The sequence below is a fragment of the Nerophis lumbriciformis genome, linkage group LG37 (genome assembly GCF_033978685.3).
Source record: "Nerophis lumbriciformis linkage group LG37, RoL_Nlum_v2.1, whole genome shotgun sequence".
NCBI classification, from domain to species: domain Eukaryota; kingdom Metazoa; phylum Chordata; class Actinopteri; order Syngnathiformes; family Syngnathidae; genus Nerophis; species Nerophis lumbriciformis.
Window position 1 is genome coordinate 22,042,678 of NC_084584.2, and position 27,156 is coordinate 22,069,833.

The 27,156-nt window shown below is 41.7% G+C and overlaps 1 protein-coding gene across 4 annotated transcripts in view; it reads left to right on the forward strand.

Moving 5' to 3' along the window:
- arid1ab (AT-rich interactive domain 1Ab) overlaps positions 1-27,156 on the forward strand; it is a 232,116-nt gene that overhangs the window by 181,096 nt on the left and 23,864 nt on the right. For all 4 annotated transcript variants that reach the window (XM_061930754.1, XM_061930751.1, XM_061930753.1 and 1 more), the window contains one exon: positions 26,086-26,326. In XM_061930754.1, coding sequence (XP_061786738.1) covers positions 26,086-26,326 — 241 coding nt within the window. The remainder of the gene's footprint in view (positions 1-26,085; positions 26,327-27,156) is intronic.

The following is a 27,156-nucleotide window of genomic DNA, read 5'->3' on the forward strand; positions in this document are numbered from 1 at the left end:
GGCAGCGCTTATAGGCCAATCTCTGGAACTAACTTCATTCTGAGCCTCGGGAAAAGGAGACTGAGTAATGAGATCATTAATGAGAGACAATGAAAGTGAAGAGAGCAACGTCAGAGCCACGAGTTGAAGATGCAGGATAGAAAAAGCAAATAACTTCAAATGGTGTGTGCGATCTCGTCTGTGTGGGAGCTGCAGAGCGCGGGGAAGGAATAAGAAATTCTGTCTATGCCAATAGGGGATGCCCTTAGGACATGTTACCCTCCTGTTTATTTTCTCTCTGTTTATTTATTTATACATCTCGGTGGGCTTTAACCATTGGCTGAACTGGCCACGCCAGGGCTATTTTTACTTTTTTCGTCTTCCTCCTCCCTCCCCTGTAGATTTATTGGGGATTCCCTATCTGTGCCCGCTGATTGGCTGTGAAACATTAATCTGCTTCTGTCAGCGTGTTGTAGCGCATGACACTGTATACAGATTAGAGCACATTAAAGAGTTCAAAGCTGACGGCTTGTATCAAAGCTCAAGTGTTAAGAGTCTGTGTGGGATCTGTACTGCCTGAAACAAAGATAACAAGGAGAGAAATTAAATAAAAAGTATGATGAAGATAACGAAATCTAATGTAATATTTTACTGCATATAATAGATTCAAAATTTTTATTCTTTTGGTCCTCACTACTACAGAAGAGCTTTCATGAGCACTTTTGCATTAGATCCTTAAAAACAGCAGAGGTTTTCTGTCGTATAGAGGACCTTTGACTCGTTCTTTAAAAAACAGATCTTTTGACGAGTGCTTTGTTGTATTTATTTTGTTAGATGTACAAATTTGGGTGGGGAAAGCCCTGTTGTGCAAAACAAACATGTCCACTGCAAAGAACGCTTTCGCTTAATTGTAGTAGGGTTGTCACAAAACCCAGAATTTCAGTAGTCGATACCTCTGAATTTCTGCAATTTTTGGTACTTATTTGATACCACGATTTAAATAAAAAACAAATGTATGTATGTACTTTAAAATTAACTTTTTTATGAAAAACTACTTCAAACTGACAAATATTTACAATCATCGTGCTTCAACATCTTTCTGCATTTAGATTGTAGTACCAGCTGCCAAGTGGCAACTATATATTTCAACAAAAGAACAGCAGTGGCCTAAAAACCCCAAGTATATGAAAACAAACAATACTGTGCTTATAAAATGCTCGTAGGTAACAATAGTTATCTAGTTTACATTTAAAAAAAGAACCACAGTCGTGTGGAGCTTTGAAGTACATAAAACATATTGTTCTTAATTAGGGATATAACGATAAACGTTATGATGATAAACCGCGGTAAAATTCCAGACGGTTAGTAATACTGTGGACATTTTTAATTATTGAAAAAAATAGTTTATTAATGCATTTTAGGCAACACTGCTTACCTTCTGGAAACAAAGTCGCCACATGCGCACCACCGCCGTTTTGCTTGTCAAAACATGGCGCAAAGCAACTACACGGACATTGCTCCAAGAGATTTTTCCTCGTAATATACGGAGCCGAACGCTTCGTTTCACTTTATTTCCCTCGGTTCACTTCTATAGCGTAGAGTCTCGATGTGCGTTTAAGAGCCCAATGCTGTTCGATGGCGACAAGTGTGGACAGTATTTTGTAGACAGACGAATTTGTCCCACACAAATATTTGATGATGATCATTATTTGATGATGATCATTATTTTCTCAATACAGTGTCCTCTCACCTGCAGTGACTGAGAGTTAATGACGTAAGGGAAACATGCAGCCGTCAATGTGTAAGAAATGTTGCCACAACTTGTCTATAAAGTATTTAGCTTGTTTACTGGGATGGTCACTCGTCCTTTATTTAACTACTAACTTTGTCAGTGCTTCAGTCACATAAATACCAGCTAAAATATTTTGTCATCTCATCGAATTTTATTTCCATTTATACAAACCCATTATTTACTTTTTACTTTTTAAATTCGATCTCAATTCTGTACACTGCTGCTGGAATTTTAATTTTCCTGAGGGAATTCTCCTGAAGGAATCAATAAAGTGCTATCTATCTATCTATCTATCTATCTATCTATCTATCTATCTATCTATCTATCTATCTATCTATCTATCTATCTATCTATCTATCTATCTATCTAAACACAGGCAGAAGTATCAACCCGCTGAGGTCCAAAGATTGTGTATTAGATGTGTGAGGTATCACTCCTGTTTATTTTTGTTGGCCAAACTGTTGCACTGAACCACATGATGTTGTTGAAGAAGAAAAAATCTTGTTTATTAGACTTTATCTTCATTAGCCAAACTGCTTTGTATTTTGTATTGTTATCAAAAAGTGAACATCATATTTGTTTATATTTTTTGATTTTTTTTTCATTTCACAAAGTTATTACTTTAAAAAACATTCATGTGACATAGCATTTTGTAAATTTCTGCTCAAACTCTTAATGGATCGCTCCCGATACAGCATTTACATGTACATACATTTAGTACATGTAAATGTACATAGCTTAAAAACATACTTCTATCAAAATGTAAAAATAGAGACAAAGGCATTATGTACCGTATTTTCCGCACTATAAGGCGCACCTAAAAACCACAATTTTTCTCAAAAGCTGACAGTGCGCCTAATAACCCGGTGCGCTTTATTACGATTCATTTTCATAAAGTTTCGGTCTCGCAACTTCGGTAAACAGCCGCCATCTTTTTTCCCGGTAGAACAGGAAGCGCTTCTTCTTCTACGCAAGCAACCGCCAAGGAAAGCACCCGCCCCCATAGAACAGGAAGCGCTTCACCCGCCCCCGGAAGAAGAAGAAAAAACGCGCGGATATCACCGTACGTTTCATTTCCTGTTTACATCTGTAAAGACCACAAAATGGCTCCTACAAAGGACAAGGATCCGGTTCATAAAAAGACGCAATCTCTCCATCCGCACACGGATTACTACCGTATTTCACAGCAACTGATATTCCTGTGAACTGCACTGTGGAACGGGAGCACGTACGGTGAATATTCGCACCACAGAGAATGAGAAGTCATCCTTCACTGTGGTTCTAGCTTGCCATGCTAACTTCCACCCAGGGTGATATTCAAAAGGAAGACCTTGCCAAAAGAGACCTTTCCAGCCGGCGTCATCATAAAAGCTAACTCGAAGGGATGGATGGATGAAGAAAAGATGAGCGAGTGGTTAAGGGAAGTTTACGCGAAGAGGCCGGGTGGCTTTTTTCACGCAGCTCCGAAGGCGAACACACCTTCACTAAGACGGGCAGATAGCGCCGGTCGACATACGCCAACATCTGCCAGTGGATCGTAAATGCCTGGGCAGATAGTTTCGGTCACAACTGTGGTCCGAGCTTTCCGGAAGGCAGGATTCACAGAACTGCTGCACAACAACAGCGACACTGAATCCGATGACTTCGACGAGGCGGAGCCGGCCATTTTTGGATCCCACGCTTGCGCAACTTTTCAATTCGGACACCGAAGACGAAGAATTCGAAGGATTTACGAATGAAGAATAACTTCAGAAGGTGAGCGCTATGTTTATTTTGTGTGTTGTGACATTAACGTTCGAGCAACATTATGTTGCTATTTATTGCTCTACACCATTTTGAATTTTACTATGTTTGTGATTGCACATTTGCGTACATTTTGGGACAGAGTTGTTAGAACGCTGGTTTTCAATATATTATTAAAGTTTGACTGAACTATCTGACTGTTTTTTTGACATTCACTTTAGCGCAGCGTTTTTTTGACATTCACTTTAGCGCAGCGTAGGCGCGGCTTATAGTCCGGGGCGGCTTATTGGTGGACAAAATTATGAAATATGTAATTCATAGAAGGTGCGGCTAATAATCCGGTGCGCCTTATAGTGCGGAAAATACGGTAATGAGAATAAGCTGATACGTTGATACTATTAAAGAACAAAAACACAAATATTTGTCTTTAAATATATGGATAACGTTCACACTCCACCCCAACACTGTTTTACATAACATAATGAATAATCGTGATTGTTATGTTGGCCATTATCATGCAGCCCTTCGTGTAAAACTAGATCGCATATATGAACACTACTTTTATCTGTTTGAACAAAAAGTGCAGTTACGTCTTGTGGCCAGGTGCCATCTTGCGCAATTCTTAAATTTGTTCATCTCTTATGTCCCTAAGGTGCCATCTTGCACAATTTTTACATTATTTTTGTTTATTTATGTTATTTTGTTTCTGCCATATTACTTTGGTTATAATGCTTGTGTTGCTTTCATGTGTACATTCAATTTTCTGCTTGAGGTCCATGAAACAGTGTTCTTATTTACAAATAATCCTTCCACAAAGGAGATAATTTTGAGTGTTTAAAAAAAAAAAAAAAAAAGTATTTTAATAAAACTTGGTTAAAATGTTTCAGTGTAAGTACCTTTTGAAAATGTTGAGCACATTTAAAAATACCGCAATAATATTGATAACCGTGATAATTTTGGTCACAATAACCGTGATAATGAATTTTTGTACCATGACATTCCTATTCCTAATATTCTTTCAATATGACGGTAGTGTGACATCATCATAGAATTTGTAATGAAACAAACTTATAAAAAGGAAACGGAACCGCCAAATCTGCATTTGCGACAGGCTGACAAGAATAAATACATATATGGGACACACTGGCTCATTTTTTAAGACAGCAGACGTTCTTCTTTATCGCTGACTGCTCAGTGTTTGCACGCCAAAAAGAAGGAAACGGTGTTGTACAGTTTTCGGTTCGAACGATAATGAAAAAATCAGGTATCTATGTATTTTGTGCGTGTTGTTATCAATTTGGTATCAAAGTAGCAATACTTTTGACAACCCAAATTAGATTATAGACAATATTTGACTGTTTTTTTCAGTAGAGTTTTAAAAACATTATCTTACTTTATACAATATCTTTGACTAGCATTTTTGCTGGGGTTTTTTTGTGCTAGCATTCATTCACGTTTTCCATCATTCAAGCACCAGCACCGTTTTAAAGTAGAGATGTCGATAAATGCTTTAAAATGTAATATCGGAAATTATCGGTATCGTTTTTTTTATTATCAGTATCGTTTTTTGTTTTTTTAATTTAATTTATTTTTTATTAAATCAACATAAAAAACGCAAGATACTCTTACAATTAGTGCACCAAGCCAAAAAACCTCCCTGCCCCATTTACACTCATTCACACAAAAGGGTTGTTTCTTTCTGTTATTAATATTCTGGTTCCTACATTATTATATCAATATATATCAATACAGTCTGCAAGGGATACAGTCCGTAAGCACACATGATTGTGCGTGCTGCTGCTCCACTTATAGTACTAACCTTTAACAGTTAATTTTTACTCATTTTCATTAATTACTAGTTTCTATGTAACTGTTTTTATATTGTTTTACTTTCTTTTTTATTCAAGAAAATGTTTTTAATTTATTTATCTTATTTTATTTAATTTTTTTTATTTTTTTAAAAAGGACCTTATCTTCGCCATACCTGGTTGTCCAAATTAGGCATAATAATGTGTTAATTCCACGACTGTATACATCGGTATCGGTTGATATCGGTATCGGTTGATATCAGTATTGGTAATTAAAGAGTTGGACAATATCGGAATATCGCATATCGGCAAAAAGCCATTATCGGACATCCCTATTTTAAAGTATCAATTTGGTGCTTTCCCATACCCATCTCTACTCTTTGCTTTTAGTCTTTAATTCCTGAAAAACACCAGACCACTCAACCAGGGTTTTTGCAGTAAGTCCTTTAAACAGGAAAGTGTTCTGTCATATATAAGATCTTTGACAAGTGTTTTTTCACTACATCTTTTAATAGCCTTCCTGTCATAGAGGAACCTTGACCAATGTTTTTGGAGTGGGTCCTTAAAAACCGCTGTGTTTCTGTCATATCTTCATGAAAACTATTTGTTTTTGGTCTATTTCTTTTGTCAGAATGACAGATTTTTGAAAAATATTGCCTTGTTAAGCGACACACAAAGGCCCACTTCAGAGGACGCTCAAATTTTGACGAGTGTATTTGCTCTAGATTCCTTAAAACAGAAGAACACTCCTGTCATATAAGATTGTTGACCTTTGCTTTTGTAGTATATGCTTTAACTAGTCTTTTTGACCCAGATTTCTAAAAACAATGGGAGGTTTGTACATAGAGGATGTTTTCCTAGTGTTTTTGCAGGAAGGCTTTAAAAAAAGCAAAGCGCTCCTGTCCTATTGGAGATATTTGACTAGCATTAAGATAGGGCTTCTTGCATCTTCATTTATGACATGGGCCTTGTTCACACTGCAGGTCAATTACAATTATTTTGATCATTTGAGACCTGTATCTGATTTTTTTATGTCAATATGAACAGCACAATTCTGAATTTTTCAAACCTGACCCAGGCATTTTTCGTATGTGGATATAAGTACAATGCAGTATGTAGTGTATGCGACTGCAGTCTGAATGATCGGGTGCCGCTTATACGACCACTACGTCATCAAATACCGATAGGTGTCATAATTCTTTGCCAAACTAGACGGTTGCAAAATAAATACTTAACAAATGAGCAGAAAACAGGCAAACATAGTGAAGTGAATTATATTTATATACCGCTTTTCTCTAGTGACTCAAAGCGCTTTACATAGTGAAACCCAATATCTAAGTTACATTTAAACCAGTGTGGGTGGCACTGGGAGCAGGTGGGTAAAGTGTCTTGCCCAAGGACGCAACGGCAGTGACTAGGATGGCGGAAGCTGGGATCGAACCTGGAAGCCTCAAGTTGCTGGCACTGCCACTCTACCAACCGAGCTATACCGCCCCATAGTGTTTTACGAACTCAATGATCCACCACTCCTGTCTTTGACTGTTTGCCCACGTGCTCTTTAGAGCTGACATTGAGGCAAATGTCCCGCAAACTGCAAGAGCCAAAATGCTTCCCCTTTTCTTTAATCTTCTATGTGCAATAATTCGGTTCAGAAAATGTTGACTTTGATTGCACAACATTCTTGAAATTGCCACACACGCGCCACGACTGAGACCTACTAGAATTGAAGCCATGTTTTATTTCATAATCACTGCAGCATGTGGGACGTCATGTCTGCATGCAGGTCAGATTGTGTTCACATTTACCATCACATTTTTTTGTAATGCAGACCATTACCGTATTTTTCAGACTATAAGGCGCACTCAAAATATTTTGGTTTTCTCAAAAATTGACAGTGCGCCTTATAACCAGGTGCACCTAATGTACAGATTGATTTTGGTTGTACTTACCGACCTCAAAGCAATTTTATTTGGTACATGGTGTGGTCATAAGTGTGACCAGTAGATGGCAGTCGCACATAAGAGATACTTGTTGACTGCAAGATGACGCCAGCAAGCAAGCCCAAAAGGTTTGTTTCATTGAGAATATAGAACCTTACATAATGTGCTCAAAAATCTGTCAAAATATTTTAGTACGACTTTGGTAAGCTACGAAGCCGCACCGCTTGATGGATTATCGGCGCATTGCGGTTACCGTTGTCAGATGTGCTGTACTTCAACATACGGGTATAATTATGGTGTGTGTATAAGGACCTCAAAATGGCACGTATTAGGAGACATTATCTGGCATTTTGTTTCGCCCTGTTATGCAAAACAAACTCTTCTTACCTATTGCTACCTGCTGATGTGTATTTGGGATCTGCATAATTCCCCAAAATGTGTGCCTATCTGCCATTGTCGTCCGCGTCGACGTCGTAGTAAATAAGCTCCTTCTTTTTCTCTATACTCTTGTTGTGGGCATTACGACGCTGTTGTCATTTTTAATACAAAGTAGCGTACAGTAGTAGTTTATAGCTGCCAGGAGTCTTGCTACGGAAGTGCTAAAAGCTACCGGTACAACAAATCTGACCGGAGAAGACGCTGTCGAAATGGAGCCACGTAAATAAGACCCGCCCACAAAATGACGCATCCTGAGGAGACGGTCAGAAAGCGGCTTGAAGATGATCTGTAAAACATATAACATATAATGCATATGTGCACATGTGAATAATTCTGTATAGTATTTATTGTCTATTGTGAGTGAACTGTGGTGCTGAATTTCCCCCATGGATCAATAAAGTACTTTCTATTCTATTCTATTCTAATCTATGCAAGATTTTGACCAAAGAACCACCATCACATGTTATGTAGACCACAAGGAAGGGTTTTGAATGTAGGGGAAAAAATCATAATATGACCCCTTTTAATGCACCTTATAATCCAGTACGCCTTTTGTATGAATATAGACCTGCATAGACCCGCCAATTGGCAGTGCGCCCTATGGTCAGGAAAAATACGGTACATAAAAAGATCGAATTTTAACAAAAAAAATCTGAATTGGACATCCTATGCTGCAGTGTGAACGTAGCCTTAGTTACTTTGCTTCTGCCTAAGTATTAGTTTTTAAGATATGGCGGAGCCTTGCTTTGACATTATACACCAAACAGGAATAAAAGTGAAGGAACAAATAAAAGATTAAAATGTGCTCCCTTTAACAATTTAATTGAATAGCTGTTGGCTAGTTGAGTAATAAAACTGAATATACTGGTTCAAATTAATGTAAGAGTAGCGGGCTTCTAATTAGTTTTTCTACTTTACTATCTTCCTAAGTCGATTGGGAAGCTAGCATCATTTAGCTATGTTACATCCCCTCTTCCCAGGTGTGGAGCCTGAGGTTGGTTTGAATATGTGCAGAGGTCTCGGTGTCTGCTGGAAGGTGCAGTAAGAGAAGCAGCCGTGTGTCAGGGAGGTAGGGGGTAGTGCGATAGGGCAACAACAAAAAAAAAAACGATGAACTTGTCGAGCGAGTGAAACCGGTTTGTGGTTTGTGTTCACCTTGGCTCTAGGACACACACTGACTGTGACTGTTGAGCATTAACCGCTTTGTTGGCTGCTGGAAACCTGTAGCATTGGAAATGTCCTTGCACTTATAAAGTGCAGTTTACTTTCATTATTATTTCGATAGTCTTTGTTGTTCTGTGGCAGAGAAGATCCACTGGGATTGAATGAGGGTTAATGGGTCGTACATAGTCTCGTTTACAGCACCTTAAAAGTCTTGGAAATCTCAGCCTCTGCTGCATCATCCCACTCGCGGCTTTCACGCTCCCTGGAAGTGACACTTCCTCCACTTGTCAAGCCACCAAAATGGGGTCATATCTAACCCTCCCCTCCACCTTGCCCTCTCTCTTTTTATTTTAATCTCTTCCTTGTCCTCCCCTATTGGTCTTTTGTACGCTCTTTCTCCACTGTTGGCTTAATCCTGCAAAAGGCCGCCCACTGGCTGTTCTACTCCTCTTTTTGATGTTGTCTGAATGTGCTTCAGACTCGAGAGGAAGGTCACATGTTGGTCACACACTTTGAGTTTGTTTTACTTTATCCCCCCCCGCCCGAAACTCCCCTTCTTAGAATGTTTTCTTCCGCCTCTTACCAAAATCAGTTGAGGAGAAGACTGTTATTAACTGAGAATAGATTACAAAACGTGCTTGAGTTTTTCCATTACAAAACTGTAAAAAAATGCTTTTAGTTTTGCATGAAAGGACAAGTCATCCCCAACTACCGACCTGGCATGCACGTTACAGCAGTGAATAGGGATCAGTGGGTATCCAAACGTTGTTCCATTGATGCAGGAATTACAATGATGTTTTTCACTTTTCTTTGATTAAACACACTGGAACTACTCAATATGTTGAAGGGGTACAATTATGATTTTTTTTTCCTTCTTTTAAAACAATTCCTTGTGGTTTACATAAAATGTAATGGTGGTTCTTTGGTCAAATTTTGCATAGATTATGTTTTACAGATCGTTTCCAAGCCGCTTTCTGACCATTTCAGAATGCGCCGTTTTGTGGGGTTCCTATTTACGTAGCTCCACTTTGACCGCCTTGTCTCCCCGCCGTCTTCGTTGTAGTTTTTAGCGCTTCCATAGTGAGTCTACTGACCGATTAAGTTAAAACTGTACGCTAGTTTGCAGTAGAAATGGCAACAGCATGAGATGCATGTGCATGTACGAGCCAGTCTACCCCACAACAAGAGGATAGCGAAAAAGAAGGATCTTGTTTATTACAGCGTCAGACTACAATGGCGGACCAGCGCAAAGCTCTTTTGGGTATATACCAGAGGTGGGACCAAGTCATTGTTTTGCAAGTCACAAGTAAGTCTCAAGTCTTTGCCCTCAAGTCCGAGTCAAGTCCCGAGTCAAGACAGGCAAGCCCCGAGTCAAGTCCAAAGTCAAGACTGGAAAGTCTCAAGTCAAGTCCTAAGTCCTGCATTTTGAGTTTCGAGTCCTTTCAAGTCCTTTTAACCACAGACTAATATATTAACACAGATTGTGTATGCTTTTCAAACGCTGTATTTATTTATTAAAACAAGTGCATTTTAAATTGCAGGAAAGAAAATTGTGCTGACATTGCACTTTATAATAGCACTATTAACCAGTCATTTTAAACATTAACTCATTCCTTTACAGAACAAACACATTGAAAAATAAAGTGCAAATGTACTTATTTGTACAAAAGTGTTAACATTGAAAAAACATGACATATACGTGAACATAACAAAAAAGTTGTACTTTTTATATGTCAGGGCCCTATGCTGCATTGCATTTGCAAAAGACCAAATTAGCCAAGAGTCTGTCAGTCATTTGTGCACGATGGGGGCGTAGTATGATGCCACCATGGCTGAAAACTCGCTCCACTGGAGCACTGGAGGCAGGCACTGCCAAGACTCTCATGGCCACTCGGAACAGTGAAGGAAGAGTCTTCATGTTCAATGCCCAGAACAAAAGGGGGAGAGAGTTTTTTTGGGTTGGTGCACTACTTGTAAGTGTATCTTGTGTTTTTTATGTTGATTTAATAAAAAAAAATTAAAAAAAATATTTCTTGTGCGGCCCGATACCAATCGATCCACGGACCAGTACCGGGCCGCGGCCCGGTGGTTGGGGACCACTGAGGTAAACAACCAACAGTATGTCAGAAAGCTAGCTAAAACGGTACACATATTCATAATATAGTATACATTTTAACTGACCTTTATTTTACTATTTTTGTCTTTTTTAGGTGGCTAAAATACGCGGTGCTGCTGACCGCCGTCTAACGTTACGTGTGATATATTGACTAACGTAACCCTGCTTAAAAAAAATCACTGAACAAAAAGTATGAATAAGGTAGTGAACTGCAACAGATTCCCGTGTTTGCAATAACGTTATAACGTTAGCAGTGAGTTTACAGCCTCACTGATTTAACTACACAGCAAATAAAAGTCACGTTACTTAGCCAATAAACGTTATCTTACATTCAAAACTTACCGTTCTTTGTGCAACTTCAAATGCCGGACGAAGTTGGAAGTTGTTGCCTCTCCATCAGTAATTTTCGAACCGCATGTGTTGCATACTGCAAACCGTTTTGTGTTGACCACCTCGTAATTTTTATACCCAAACGAAATTATTTTAGGTATCATTTTTTGTTCACTGGCGTGTGGTTTGGACATGTCTTCTTCGTTGGTTGTCCTGCAATTTGATTGGATGAATGCTGTGTGATGAAAACAAAGTAGATCTAATTTGATTGGCTGTTGTACTGAGAGCACACCAGCTGACACACGCAACGCTGATAGACAAGTACACAATGAAAAATACAGAGCGCTCCCGAATAACTTTTTCATCTTTGGGTTTTGGGGAAAGTAGCAAGTCATGTCAAGTCATGTCAATTCAAAAGGCTCAAGTCCAAGTGAAGTCACAAGTCATTGATGTTAAAGTCTAAGTCGAGTTGCAAGTCTTTTTACATTTTGTCAAGTCGAGTCTAAAGTCATCAAATTCATGACTCGAGTCTGACTCGAGTCCAAGTCATGTGACTCGAGTCCACACCTCTGGTATATACTACGGGTGTGGGAAAAAATAGATTCAAATTTGAATCGCGATTCTCAGGTTGTGCAATTCAGAATCGATTCTAATTTTTAAAAAATCGATTTGTAAATTTAATTTTTGTATTTATTTTTGTATTTTTTATTTTTAAAATGTTTTTTTTTTAATTAATCAATCCGACAAAACAATACACATCAATACCATAACAATGCAATCCAATTCCAAAACCAAACCCGACCCAGCAACACTCAGAACTGCAATAAACAGAGCAATTGAGAGGAGACACAAACACGACACAGAACAAACCAAAAGTAGTGAAACAAAAATGAATATTATCAACAACAGTATCAATATTAGTTACAATTTCAACATAGCAGTGATTAAAAATGCCTCATTGACATTATCATTAGACATTTATAAATAAAAAATAAAAATAAAAGAAGAAGAATAGTGTCACAGTGGCTTACACTCGCATCGCATCTCATAAGCTTGACAACACACTGTGTCCAATATTTTCACAAAGATAAAATAAGTCATATTTTTGGTTCATTTAATAGTTAAAACAAATTTACATTATTGCAATCAGTTGAAAAAACATTGTCCTTTACAATTATAAAAGCTTTTTACAAAAATCTACTACTCTGCTTGCATGTCAGCAGACTGGGGTAGATCCTGCTGAAATCCTATGTATTGAATGAATAGAGAATCGTTTTGAATCGGGAAAATATCGTTTTTGAATCGAGAATCGCGTTGAATCGAAAAAAATCGATATTGAATCGAATCGTGCGACACCCAAAGATTCGCAGCCCTCGTACATATCATATATACTAAGGATAATCCGCTGACGTCACACTTGGGAAAAATGTCACCAAATGGGCAAATTCCAAATGTCTCGTTTCCTGGAAATATGAAGGAAGGCAACATTTTTTTATAAATATCTCCGCCAGGCCTCGAGGGTTTTTGTCAAATTTTCGGGACTTATGCAAACCACCAAATACACAACAACAGGTACTAATACACGTGGTAAGAAAAGATGGCTTTACAAAATAGGGCCACTTTAAGCTCTTAAATATATTTCACTATTTATCATTGTTAGTGTGGTATTTTATTCAAACATTAGTTCAACTTGCGTGGCTCTAATCCTCGCCATGTTTAATTTTATACATACAATATTCCACGACTGCCAAAAAAACATTTCACTCAAACCATATCAAGAGGATCCCTATGTAGTGTTTTTTTTTTATTCTACATTTGTCGTCTGCCTCCCAACAGCAGCATTGATCTCCTATCCACTGCATTTGCAATGCTATAAGACCCCTCTGACCAAATCACCTCTGATAAGGCAAGACTCCTCTGATTTTTGGATCTTCTCTGGTCTCGCTCGACCCCGCTCTCTCCTCCTACAAAGCTCCTCATTCGCCGCTCAACCCAGCCCAGCTCTGCTCTCCTGCGGCAGCTAAGCTTGTTTTTGCGACATAGCTGTGGAGCAATCAGCCTGACAAGGCCGGCCCACTCCGCCCCCCGCCCCCCTTCTCTCTCCAACCAGCCCAACCCCCCATCTGTGCCTCCTTCCCCCAATATTGCACTTCAGAATTTTTGCTTCATTTCTCTCCCTCTTTCAGTGTTACGCCTCTCTTGCCCTGCTCTCTAAATTCTTACTTTCGCCTTCCCTTGCCTGCGCTCTCCACCCTCCTCCTCCTCCTCCTCAGTAAATCAGCTTTCATAACGCTGTGCAGCGCAGCCTTGTTTTGCGAGGTTCTGGCACTGGCTTATTCAGAGTCCGGGGCTGGTTTCCTGTTGCTATTCTGGGGGCCCTGCTTCCTGTGTTGACTTGTATCATTCAGATTCCAGGGTGCCTATCACGCTCTCTCACTCCCTCCCCCTTCCTGCCTTACGTTCCCCTCCCTCCCTCAACGTGTGATTTTTAATTAATGTACTCGAGAAAATTCAATGTGCTGACAAAGTGTGTTGTTTAGCATTTTTGCTTGGGTGAACTGGTTTCTCGGCAAGCGCTTTTTTTTTCTTTTTCTTTTGCTCTTGTGAGCTTGCACACGGAACACTCTCCCTGCTCCCTTTTTGCTCTCACTCTCACACACTCTCCCATGCCCCTCCCCTCTGCCTCCATTTGTGCTGGGCTGAGCTAGTTTTGCAGCACAAAGAGTGTGGCTGACTGCAGCACTGTCTGTCCTCTCTGCCGTCTCTCGCTGGATGGATGAGAGCGTCCCCACAATGGAATTAGCCCTCACGCCACCAAATAATTTCACCCTTCCCTGCTAGATATTAGTTGTTGTTTTTTTACAGCGACTCTAGACACCCGGAATGTGTGACGGTACCAAGGGGAGGGGCGACGCCTCTCTGGCTTCACCAAGCCCCCCCTTCTTCTCTATGTCTCCCTGAGGCCCCTCCATCCCTCAGCCCGTACGAAGGCCAGAGTTCCTCAGTTGCCGGCCTCACTTGGGCATCTGTGCTCTGCTCTGGGACTCCCTGCTCCCATTGTGATCACCACAAAAGGCCTCCAACGCACACACATCTCCACATTATTCACAGCAATCAGACCCCCTCCTACACACAAACACACACACATTCCCTCCTCCCCTACAGCACTTCTTTCCATCAGGCTACACACACAGACTGCTGCTGCTGTTGCAGTGTTTGTGTGCGCCGTATCCCACCTTTATTGTTCCCCTCCCACAGAGAACCTCAATTAGACTAATGTGGCGAGTTTAAAAAGTAATTCCCCTACCTTTTGATCACATTTTTGACTACTTTTTGATGCCCTCCTCCCAACTTTTACTCATTTGTGCCTCATTTCCCCCCGTCCACGTGGCTGCTGGTGATGAATTATCAAGGTAATGGTGACCTCTGGGGTACTACAATAGCTGTTGTGTATTTGTGGATGGAACCTACATCTACAGTGGGTCTGGATTACTTTTTGCCTCATCTCTCACTCAAAGCGCGACTGAAGAACGCATAAAAAAAATGGCATTTCCTCGATATGAAGACCTGATAAGTCCGAAAGAGAAATAGATTATACAGTATTATCTGCTCACAGATGCTACATGGTAGTAGTTGGAGCACACTGGAACTAGTCCTGGATAAATTAACCCGCTCTACACCTTAAAGGGGAACATTATCACAATTTCAGAAGGGTTAAAACCATTAAAAATCAGTTCCCAGTGGCTTATTTTATTTTTCGAAGTTTTTTCCAAAATTTTACCCATCACGCAATATCCCTAAAAAAGCTTCAAAGTGCCTGATTTTAACCATCGTTATATACACCCATCCATTTTCCTGTGACGTCACATAGTGATGCCAACACAAACAAACATGGCGCATAGAACAGCAAGCTATAGCGACATTAGCTCGGATTCAGACTCGGATTTCAGCGGCTTAAGCGATTCAACAGATTACGCATGTATTGAAACGGATGGTTGTAGTGTGGAGGCAGGTAGCGAAAACGAAATTGAAGAAGAAACTGAAGCTATTGAGCCATATCTGTTTGAACCGTATGCAAGCGAAACCGACGAAAACGACACGACAGCCAGCGACACGGGAGAAAGCGAGGACGAATTCGGCGATTGCCTTCTAACCAACGATTGGTATGTGTTTGTTTGGCATTAAAGGAAACTAACAACTATGAACTAGGTTTACAGCATATGAAATACATTTGGCAACAACTTGCACTTTGAGAGTGCAGACAGCCCAGTTTTCATCAATTAATATATTCTGTAGACATACCCTCATCCGCACTCTTTTCCTGGGGGTCTCGCAGCAGATTTATTTGACTTTATCGTTGGAAATGCATCTGCTTTGAGTGTCGCAGGATATCCACACATTCTTGCCATCTCTGTCGTAGCATAGCTTTCGTCGGTAAAGTGTGCGGAACAAATGTCCAATTTCTTGCCACTTTGGCATCTTTGGGCCACTGGTGCAACTTGAATCCGTCCCTGTTCGTGTTGTTACACCCTCCGACAACACACCGACGAGGCATGATGTCTCCAAGGTACGGAAAACAGTCGAAAAAACGGAAAAAACCAGAGCTGATTCGACTCGTTGTTTGTAATGTATTTCAGAAAATGGCGGATAGCTTCCCGATGTGACGTCACGTTGTGACGTCATCGCTCCGAGAGCGAATAATAGAAAGGCGTTTAAATCGCCAAAATTCACCCATTTAGAGTTCGGAAATGGGTTAAAAAAATAAATGGTCTTTTTTCTGCAACATCAAGGTATATATTGACGCTTACATAGGTCTGGTGATAATGTTCCCCTTTAATTGTGATTTTTTTTTTCTACATTTAAACACTTCCTTGTGCCCTACATAACATGAAATGGTGGTTCTTTTGTCAAAATGTTGCATAGATCATGTTTTACAGACAGTATTCTAAGTGCTTTCTGACCGTCTCTTTAGGATTTTGTGGGCGGGTCTTATTTACGTACCTCCACGTCGACTGCTTCTTTTCCCTGCCATTTTTGTTGCAGTTTTTAACGCGTCCATAGTGAGTCAACTGACAGATATGTTCGAATCATTGTGCTTGAAAGTGTGTCGTGGGAATGCATTGCATTGTGGGTCTTGCTAGACTCTCTGAATCGCTTATTTACATGACCCAATTCAATGCTTAAGTGTAGTTTTTTTTTTTTCTTTACCAAGTTAAAAACATGGCGCGAACGTGCAGCATCATTAACTGCCACAATCGTAATCATGATTGCTTTGAGGAAAAAAAAGGATTTGGTGAGATTTTTCTCATTTCCAGCGTTAAAGCAAAGCCGAAGGACGTCTGGTTATGAAGTTAATAGAGACGGCGAATGGCCTGGATAGCAGCTGTAAAGCTATCAGACATGACTTTTAACGGCATCACCTGTTCCATGTTTGTTTGTTCACAGTATTTTCAGACTTGTACGTTTGAATCACAGCATGTTTTGTTCAGTTTCAAACGTAGCATTTAGTAAGTTGTTAGCGTTAGCCAAGCTAGCTGCGGTCGACAAACAACCTACAGTATTTTGAAAAAAAGCATGTCTGTTTACTTTTAGTGTTGGGTTAGCACAAAAATGAATGAGTATTATTTTCGGAGAGAGAGCGCATTGATCAAAGTAGGGCTGGGCGATAGACAGGTTTTACAGTTAATACCGGTATATTTTAGAAAATGGTCTATACTAAATTGGCCCTAGTGTGTGAATGTGAGTGTGAATGTTGTCTGTCTATCTGTGTTGGCCCTGCGATGAGGTGGCGACTTGTCCAGGGTGTACCCCGCCTTCTGCCCGAATGCAGCTGAGATAGACTCCAGCACCCCCCGCGACCCCAAAAGGGACAAGCGGTAGGAAATGGATGGATGGATGGTATATATTTGATACAATAGCGCCATACCGGTATCTTTTGATGTGGCTTTGTTATGGCCGTTTGCTCTTCCTTGCGCCTAACGGGCGAAGCACAAAGTATCCTCTTTGTCTCAACCCCGCCCCTTGCGTGTTTACATAGGCTTCTCTGACGCACAATGACGCAACGCAACAAACTTTTTTTTTTCTTTTCTTTTTTTTAAGTATGGCTGCGTGGTGCCGACTTCACAACTCTCAAGTGATGCAATGCTTTGGTTAGCGATTGCATTTGGCTATTAATTAGTGACTACAGCTTTATTTAAACACACCAATTTGCTTAAAGGGGAACATTATCACCAGACCTATGTAAGCGTCAATATATACCTTGATGTTGCAGAAAAAAGACCATATATTTTTTTAACCAATTTCCGAACTCTAAATGGGTGAATTTTGGCGAATTAAACACCTTTCTATAATTTGCTCTCGGAGCAATGACGTCACAACGTGACATCACATCGGGAAGCAATCCGCCATTTTCTCAAACACCGAGTCAAATCAGCTCTGTTATTTTCTGTTTTTTCGACTGTTTTCCGTACCTTGGAGACATCATGCCTCGTCGGTGTGTTGTCGGAGGGTGTAACAACACGAACAGGGACGGATTCAAGTTGCACCAGTGGCCCAAAGATGCGAAAGTGGCAAGAAATTGGACGTTTGTTCCGCACACTTTACCGACGAAAGCTATGCTACGACAGAGATGGCAAGAATGTGTGGATATCCTGCGACACTCAAAGCAGATGCATTTCCAACGATAAAGTCAAAGAAATCTGCCGCCTGACCCCCATTGAATCTGCCGGAGTGTGTGAGCAATTCAGGGACAAAGGACCTCGGTAGCACGGCAAGCAATGGCGGCAGTTTGTTCCCGCAGACGAGCGAGCTAAACCCCCTAGATGTCTTGGCTCACATCGTCCCTTATGCCACCAAAGATGATCAAGAGAAGAATATCGACCCTAGCTTCCCTGGCCTGCTGACATCAACTCCAAAACTGGACAGATCAGCTTTCAGGAAAAGAGAGCGAATGAGGGTATGTCCACAGAATATATTAATTGATGAAAATTGGGCTGTCTGCACTCTCAAAGTGCATGTTGTTGCCAAATGTATTTCATATGCTGTAAACCTAGTTCATAGTTGTTAGTTTCCTTTAATGCCAAACAAACACATACCAATCGTTGGTTAGAAGGCGATCGCCAAATTCGTCCTCGCTTTCTCCCGTGTCGCTGGCTGTCGTGTCGTTTTCGTCGGTTTCGCTTGCATACGGTTCAAACCGATATGGCTCAATAGCTTCAGTTTCTTCTTCAATTTCGTTTTCGCTACCTGCCTCCACACTACAACCATCCGTTTCAATACATGCGTAATCTGTTGAATCGCTTAAGCCGCTGAAATCCGAGTCTGAATCCGAGCTAATGTCGCTATAGCTTGCTGTTCTATGCGCCATGTTTGTTTGTGTTGGCATCACTGTGTGACGTCACAGGAAAATGGACGGGTGTATATAACGATGGTTAAAATCAGGCACTTTGAAGCTTTTTTTAGGGCTATTGCGTGATGGGTAAAATTTTGAAAAAAACTTCGAAAAATAAAATACCGGTAAGCCTCTGGGAACTGATTTTTAATGGTTTTAACCCTTCTGAAATTGTGATAATGTTCCCCTTTAAGCGACTTAATGACTGATGTCATCTGTTTATGTTGTTAACTTCTGTTAGCTACTTAGCATAGCAGCTAGCGATAGCTTCTCTCTGCTGCTCGCTTGGTGTGACACCTCGGTTTAAAAGTGCCTCTTCTCATCGCCCATGCGGGTTAAGCTACTGTAGTATAGCGGCTGAGTGGCTGAAGAGTAGTTTTAAACTTAACCGCCAGCGGCTTTCACCGCCGTGAGCGAGGAGAAGCTCCATCTATCCCCGCGCACAAGCATGAGGATATAAACCCAACGTAATAAACGAAAGCTGCTTTGACATAGTCACTGCTAACTAATTACTTAATAAGACAAAACAACACATTACGTTACTACTTACGACAAAAATAATCTGAGTACTCTCAACACTGGCTATCCAGCCGTAAAACACTTAGGCAACCTTAAGCACTTTGCACATTTTTTTAAGATACCACCATTCAGACTAAAAATACCGCTGTATCAGTTTTGCTCCATATCGCCCAGCCCTAGATCAAAGTATTTAAATATGATAATGGGTTTGTTTTTTTAGGGAACCCTGCTTATGAAACAAAGCCGCATCTTGGACACGTAAGAGATGAAAGCTGTAGATTATGCACAATTTAAACAAAGGACAATGTGCATTAACGGACTTTGCATTCTGAAATTCTTCGCTGGTTATAAAACGAACTCTGTTGACGAAATATAGACAAGTTTAGCAGCACTTTTACTTGATTTAAATCTCTTGTCCGTCAGACATGCTCATTGCTCATATGAGTCAATTCCTCCATTTTTTTATTATTTTGTCCAGGTAGCGAGACTTTGGAATAGGGTACAGTTTGTCTTGGTACTGTCCCTTGTTTTTTTTTATTTTGTACGATCCATTTGAATCCAGTTTGTTGCTCGCTTTCACACTGTAAACAAAGCCTTTATCCAACAAGTATGTCTACCCAGCCCCCACAATGCATTGCACAATCACGTGGCCTTTTTCTACTTTGTCTTAGAATTGGTAACAGCGGAGGATGCATGTGCATGTACGAGCCAGTCGGCCGTACAACAAGAGGATAGCGAAAAAGAAAGAGTTTATTGACTACAGCGCGGACTACAATGGCGGACTCACGCAAGGCACTTTGGTTACCGTATTTTCCGCACTATAAGGCGCACCGGATTATTAGCCGCACCTTCTATGAATTACATATTTCATAATTTTGTCCACCAATAAGCCGCCCCGGACTATAAGCCGCGCCTACGCTGCGCTAAAGTGAATGTCAAAAAAACGCTGCGCTAAAGTGAATGTCAAAAAAACAGTCAGATAGTTCAGTCAAACTTTAATAATATATTGAAAACCAGCGTTCTAACAACTCTGTCCCAAAATGTACGCAAATGTGCAATCACAAACATAGTAAAATTCAAAATGGTGTAGAGCAATAAATAGCAACATAATGTTGCTCGAACGTTAATGTCACAACACACAAAATAAACATAGCGCTCACCTTCTGAAGTTATTCTTCATTCGTAAATCCTTCGAATTCTTCGTCTTCGGTGTCCGAATTGAAAAGTTGCGCAAGCGTGGGATCCAAAAATGGCCGGCTCCGCCTCGTCGAAGTCATCGGATTCAGTGTCGCTGTTGTTGTGCAGCAGTTCTGTGAATCCTGCCTTCCGGAAAGCTCGGACCACAGTTGTGACCGAAACTATCTGCCCAGGCATTTACGATCCACTGGCAGATGTTGGCGTATGTCGACCGGCGCTATCTGCCCGTCTTAGTGAAGGTGTGTTCGCCTTCGGAGCTGTGTGAAAAAAGCCACCCGGCCTCTTCGCGTAAACTTCCCTTAACCACTCGCTCATCTTTTCTTCATCCATCCATCCCTTCGAGTTAGCTTTTATGATGACGCCGGCTGGAAAGGTCTCTTTTGGCAAGGTCTTCCTTTTGAATATCACCATGGGTGGAAGTTAGCATGGCAAGCTAGAACCACAGTGAAGGATGACTTCTCATTCCCTGTGGTGCGAATATTCACCGTACGTGCTCCCGTTCCACAGTGCGGTTCACAGGAATATCAGTTGCTGTGAAATACGGTAGTAATCCGTGTGCGGATGGAGAGATTGCGTCTTTTCATGAACCGGGTCCTTGTCGCTTAGTAGGAGCCATTTTGTGGTCTTTACAGATGTAAACAGGAAATGAAACGTCCGGTGATATCCGCGCGTTTTTTCTTCTTCTTCCGGGGGCGGGTGGTTGCTTACAGTAGAAGAAGAAGCGCTTCCTGTTCTATGGGGGCGGGTGCTTACCTTGGCGGTTGCTTGCGTAGAAGAAGAAGCGCTTCCTGTTCTACCGGGAAAAAAGATGGCGGCTGTTTACCGAAGTTGCGAGACCGAAACTTTATGAAAATGAATCGTAATAAAGCGCACCGGGTTATAAGGCGCACTGTCAGCTTTTGAGAAAAATTGTGGTTTTTAGGTGCGCCTTATAGTGCGGAAAATACGGTATATTATTACCATGTATGGATACGGTTTTCCCAATTCGTGACGTCACCAATTGTGCAAGTTCCAAATGGCGAGATTATTTTATAAATATCTCTGCAATGCCTCCGCGGTTTGATTTCAATCTTTCGGTATTTATGCAGATCCCAAATACGCAACAGCAGGTACCAATAGATTGAAAACGTTAGTTTTACACAATAGGGCCCTTTTTAAAGCAATGAGGCACTGTACTTAAATATGTCAAACAAGAAAACTATTTTTGATCATTTTTCCTATGTGGGATTTTCTTAAGGGTTGCATTGCACCTGTATGGTGCCCCTGCGTGTTGTTCCTTCTCCGTGTGCTGGATGTGAAGCTGTAATGGCTACTGCTGCGGCATCATGAGACTGGGGCCTGCCTTGCTTCTCTTCCTTTCACCACCACTTCTTCCCTATATAGTGGAATGGGAGTGCCCCCTTATGGTTGAGCACAGCCCTGCAAACCTTGCACTGGGGCTGAATCTACCTCTCATAAAGTGTTCTCTGGACTTTGTAGAAGCCTCAGCAAGTCCGGCGGGCCGCCCAGGCGCAGGTGGTACCCTGGGCGAGGTGTCAGACAGCGCCCTGTGTCGTCGCAGCCTTAATCTGGTGCTGCAAGGTAGCATCGTTCGCTGTTGGATGATGAACTGATTTTTCCATGTGCCTCGCTTTTGTCGGTCAACTAACTGACAAACAAGTTCTGGTAGTTGAATGTTCACTCATATGTCCACCTTGTGTGAGTGTGTCTCCCAGGCGTCTTCGTTAAATAAGTGCCTTCTCTTCCAATGACAAGCTTCTTCTTCTTCTTCTTTTTTTTGTAGTAGCTTGACTGAGCAGTGACCCTGACGAGCACGCAGGGAGGCCCAAGAGAGAGCGGCAGACAGGGAGATGGCAGCCATGGCGGGGTGGGGGGAGGGGGCTGCGTCGGCTCTAATGTGTCAAGCACGTGGATCACGGTAACCATGGCAGCCGTGGAGAAGCAGCTCAACCCCCGCGCCCAATACAGCCAACACATGAAGAGTTGCCTTTTTAGGACATTGTTGGTTTTTTTTGCATGAAAAAGCTTTTGGGTGCCAATTCCTGACAGACGAGAGAAGCAGGTCATAGCGTTGAACTCTTGACCAGGTCGTCCTTCCTGCTTAGCACCAGGGCTACTTCTATGACTGTGTCACACATTCCTGATAGCTTCCATTATCTCAAGGCTGCCGCTACTCCCCCCCCCCCTCACAGCCTTTTAAAAGAGGAGAGAGAAAAAGGAGAGAAACCGACCGGCTTGGCAGACTAATGGTCGGGTCGGGCTTGACTGGCTCAGTGAAGTAATCTGCAAATGGAATACATTAAGATGACTACGGCGAGGACACATGACTCAGTAGATGTGGAGAACATGGGAATTAGTTCATACAGCAATAAATGTATTTCCCTTTTTGGGAAAAACTAAAATATTTCCCATAGAATTTTATACAAATCAAATTTGCTGTCCGCTCCGAAGCCTGCAAACGTTTTGAAGCAGTGTTTGTGGTGTAGTCTTTTCTGGAGGTCCATGTTAGGCAGAGCCAGGGAAAACACAAAATGGCTGCCAGAGAGAGAAGCTTGAAGCTCTGCTGAAAGTGAAACAGATTTTTCCTTTCTGCAGTGCTGTTGTTGTTTTCATCACGGTTAACTAGACAATAAGCACTTGTTTATTTTTGTGTAAATTTTTTAAATTGTAACAATGTATTTATGTTCATGAGAGTTTCTGACCTCGGCAACGAGGCTGCCACACTGTCCTAAACTTGTCCTTCGCGCTCTCATCCCCCGTTGCTCTCCATCATTTCCTCTCCACTGTAATTATGAGTGTGTTGAATAGCAGGGCATCAGTATCACCATCAAAGCACCCCCACCGCTCCCTCCTCTACGCGCTGTGTCTGGGCCTGTGCAGTCAGCAGAACAGGCCGGTGTGTGCAGTATCGAGCCGGGGGTTGGGGAAAATCGATGGCTGCAGAGTGGGAGTGGGAAGGAGCTTTGTGTGTTCCAGTGTGGGTTTGTGTGCACTAGGCCTCCACATATTTGGGCTCTGGGACCGGAGCTGTCATATATCCGACGTTTACTTAATTTTGAAGAGGTGGCGCTGCACGATTTCTTTTCAATTGAAGGCAAGACGTCGACTTGTCGTAATGTGCTGAATTTCAAACTGCCATCCTAACTCTTGGCTTTTCTCAGCTGTGTGCGGAATTTAAATGGTGAATGGACTACGAGTAATGATGATATTGACTTACGCGTGCTAGTTTTGTGCAGCGGTACTCGCACTTGTTTGCATTTTATAACAAGGGATGGACTCATGGGCCTAAAGGCTTTATCGCGATATCTATTGCAACCTCCTGTGATAACGATGTATATCACAATATATTATTTGGTATATAAATGATAATAGAACCATTTAAGAACAGTTTACAAAAGCTCTTAATTTCAATGTTTTAATGATGTCCTATTATTGGCTCTGATTTAATGCCTTTGGGTTTTTTTTCTTAAAGCCCTCCTGTACCCAAGGACTTATATCCTTTGTAAACAATAACAAAATGTTTTTGGTCGGAAAAAACCCCAAAAACAATCTAACCACTGTGGTATCGACCTGATGCTACCACTACTTGGTATTGTTACTGTCAATATCTGCATCAACACGCCCACCTTTGTCTACATTCAAAAACTCTAGTTTGCGATTACAGTGTGTAGCGTAGCATATTTAGCTATTCCTCGCCCATGGACGACACCATGGAGACGAGGATTACTGATTTAGAAGTGGCTTTGCACTGTGGAGTGATGTTAGCCACTAGCTTGTTAGCAAGAATGCTACATTAGTTGAGGACGGGTTTGTCAACATGCAGTGCTACCGTTATCCACCTATATTGTCTATTTTGCACAACCTTACTATTATCACGCACAGGCGATAAAAATAAAAAACATTTCGGATTTCTACTGGCCTCCATGTGTGCATTGATTTTAATAACGTACACACCAGATCAAATCTATGAATTTATTGTTGAATGTTATATGTTATAATGTGTGACAAAATTTATTTTTTGTTTAGTTTTTTTAAGTATCCGTGTTAAATTGTCTTCTAACCATATTTTCTTGAGATGGAGATCAGTTGCTTTTCCTTGGGGAAATTAGCATGACTAGCCCTAGCTCATTTGATGCCCTAACGCAGATGACATCTGTTTTTCGAATCAATAAAACAGACATCACCAGTCGAGCTTGTTTGTTGTTGAATTAAAAAGAAAGAATTGAGATCATATGCTTTTCCTTGGTAAAATTGGTTAGTATTTGTCATTTGTATAAATGCATACAGAAAAATTAGTGTTGTTTTTTTGTGAAATTGTAATCACATGAGCCAGACATGATTAGTGGAATTTGTCAAGATGTAGATTTGTCCTCCAAAAACATGTTGTCATTGGCTTTTCCTCTAACAAAAGACATCCCTGGTCAAGCTTGCTTGTTGTCAACTGAGAGCATTTTTCCTGCTGATATTGATATGTAGTGTTTTGTAAAGGCATGACAAGTAGAGCTCTGAATTTGTTGGCCTTTACAAACAGATTTGGAGCTTTTCCCTTTATGAAATGAAATGGACAAAGCTCATCGAGCTTGTGTATTTGTTGCCTTAAGATACAGTCCACTCCTGTTGTGTGTCGCGACTGGCCCGCTTCAACTTCCTTGCTTCGCCCTCTTGTCATATGACTGAAGCGTGTCAGCCGTTTACAATGACCCCCTGCTGAGGTTTAACCTTTCGCGCAGTCAGCGAGGCACCTCCAGGCGTTGACCCCTGACCCTTTTCTGCCCTGCGGTCTGGATCCAAGCAAAGACAGATTGATGTCGGTGTGTTTTCGTAACAATGGCACGACTCTTGAGCGTGGCGGCTACCGGGGTAGTCATTGTGTCGGCAAGCAGACGGAGCGCTCTCTCCTGTCAGATGACTGGTCTTGTGATGTCTCAGCAGAAGTGGGCGTGGTTAAATGTCAGCGAGTAACATTCGTAGCATGGTTGTTTAAAGAACATGACACCGTTTGATCCCTGCTCCTGACCTGTTTTTTTTTTTTATGAATTGGTTAACTGGCCACTCTAATGAAGCATAGCTCTCTCTGCTGTCTCTCTGATGGCAGCCACCAAGACAGAGGGGGAGGGAGGTCTTTATTGTGAATCAGCGTTCTCCTCCTGTCTCTCCCTCTGTGGTTCCTCCATCAGGTCACATCCCAAAAATAGCAACGGGCACTGTTTCAAGTGCAAAACCGCCGGCTTCAGGGCTGCAGCCAGCCTGCGAGTGTGAGATTTCTATGGGAATTGTTGGCCACCCTCCAACCAATGATTTTTCCCTGCCCCTCCTCCTCCTCCCTCCCTTGCTACTCCCTCCCCTCTTCCGCCGACGTGACTGGCAGATGAGCTTGCATTTCTGAGGAAGCACATGGGCTCCGTGTGAGTGGCCAGTGTGTAAACATTCACCTTCCCACAAAAATTATCGTTGGGCTGCCTTCCCGCCAGGGCCGGCTGTCTTTGTGCTTCAGCCAAGAAAGGCTCGATAGCAACACCACATGGAACCAGACTGTTCCCAGCAACTGCTCCTTCAGCTCTTTTCCTCTTTTACTTTTTTGACTTGTTTGCCGCAGCGGACAAGCTTATGTTTAAATAGGATTTCTAACTGATAATGTTTTTTAAAATGTCTGCCTTTGTTTCATCCAGGATCTGTCGGGCTCCATCGACGATCTGCCCACCGGCACCGAAGGAGCCCTGAGCCCCGGCGTCAGCACCTCCGGAGTGTCCAGTAGTCAGGGGGAGCAGAGCAACCCCGCCCAGTCGCCTTTCTCTCCGCACACTTCGCCCCACCTGCCAGGCATACGAGGGCCCTCGCCGTCACCTGTGGGTTCCCCTGCCAGCGTCACGCCCTCCCGCAGTGGCCCCTTGTCACCTGCTGCGGTGCCAGGTAACATTAAATAATGCTTAAGGGTTTATGTTGTTTTATTTGCTTCAATATGACATTGTTTGGCTGATAAACTTTGAAATGTGTCAAATGATTTGGGTAAGCAGGAACAACAAAAAAACAAATGGAAGCAATTTTCACCTAACAAGGCCCAGTAAAACAAAAACAAAACAACCTAACCACTCTGACTAATTCCAAAAGCATTTCCACTGAAGAGCTGACAGCATCAGATGCCGCTTGAAAGCAGGAGATTTGGAGTCCAAACAGAAAACTGGCACACTCCAAAACAAAACAAAACCACGAGCGATCTCATTTGTAATTCATGAAGTGACTTGCCAGATGGGAACATTAAGTCTCTAGCTACTATTACAACGCTTTAAAAAAAAAAAGCCGAGATGCTGCTGCCCGTCATTACAAGGGATAGCATTGAGTTTTCATTTCACTTACCGTATTTTCCGCATCATAAGGCGCCCTGGGTTAAAAGCCGCGCCTTCAATGAACGGCATATTTCAAAACTTTGTCCACCAATAAGCCGCCCCGTGTTGTAAGCCGCATCTAACTGCGCTAAAGGAATGTCAAAAAAACAGTCAGATAGGTCAGTCAAACTTTAATAATATATTAAAAACCAGCGTTCTAACAACTCTGTTCACTCCCAAAATGTACGCAAATGTGCAATCACAAACATACGTATATCAACATGGACAGAGCTGCGTGAAAAAAGCCACCCGGCCTCTTCGCGTAAACTTAAACTTACCTTAACCACTCGCTCATCTTTTCTTCATCCATCCCTTCGAGTTAGCTTTTATGATGACGCCGGCTGGAAAGGTCTCTTT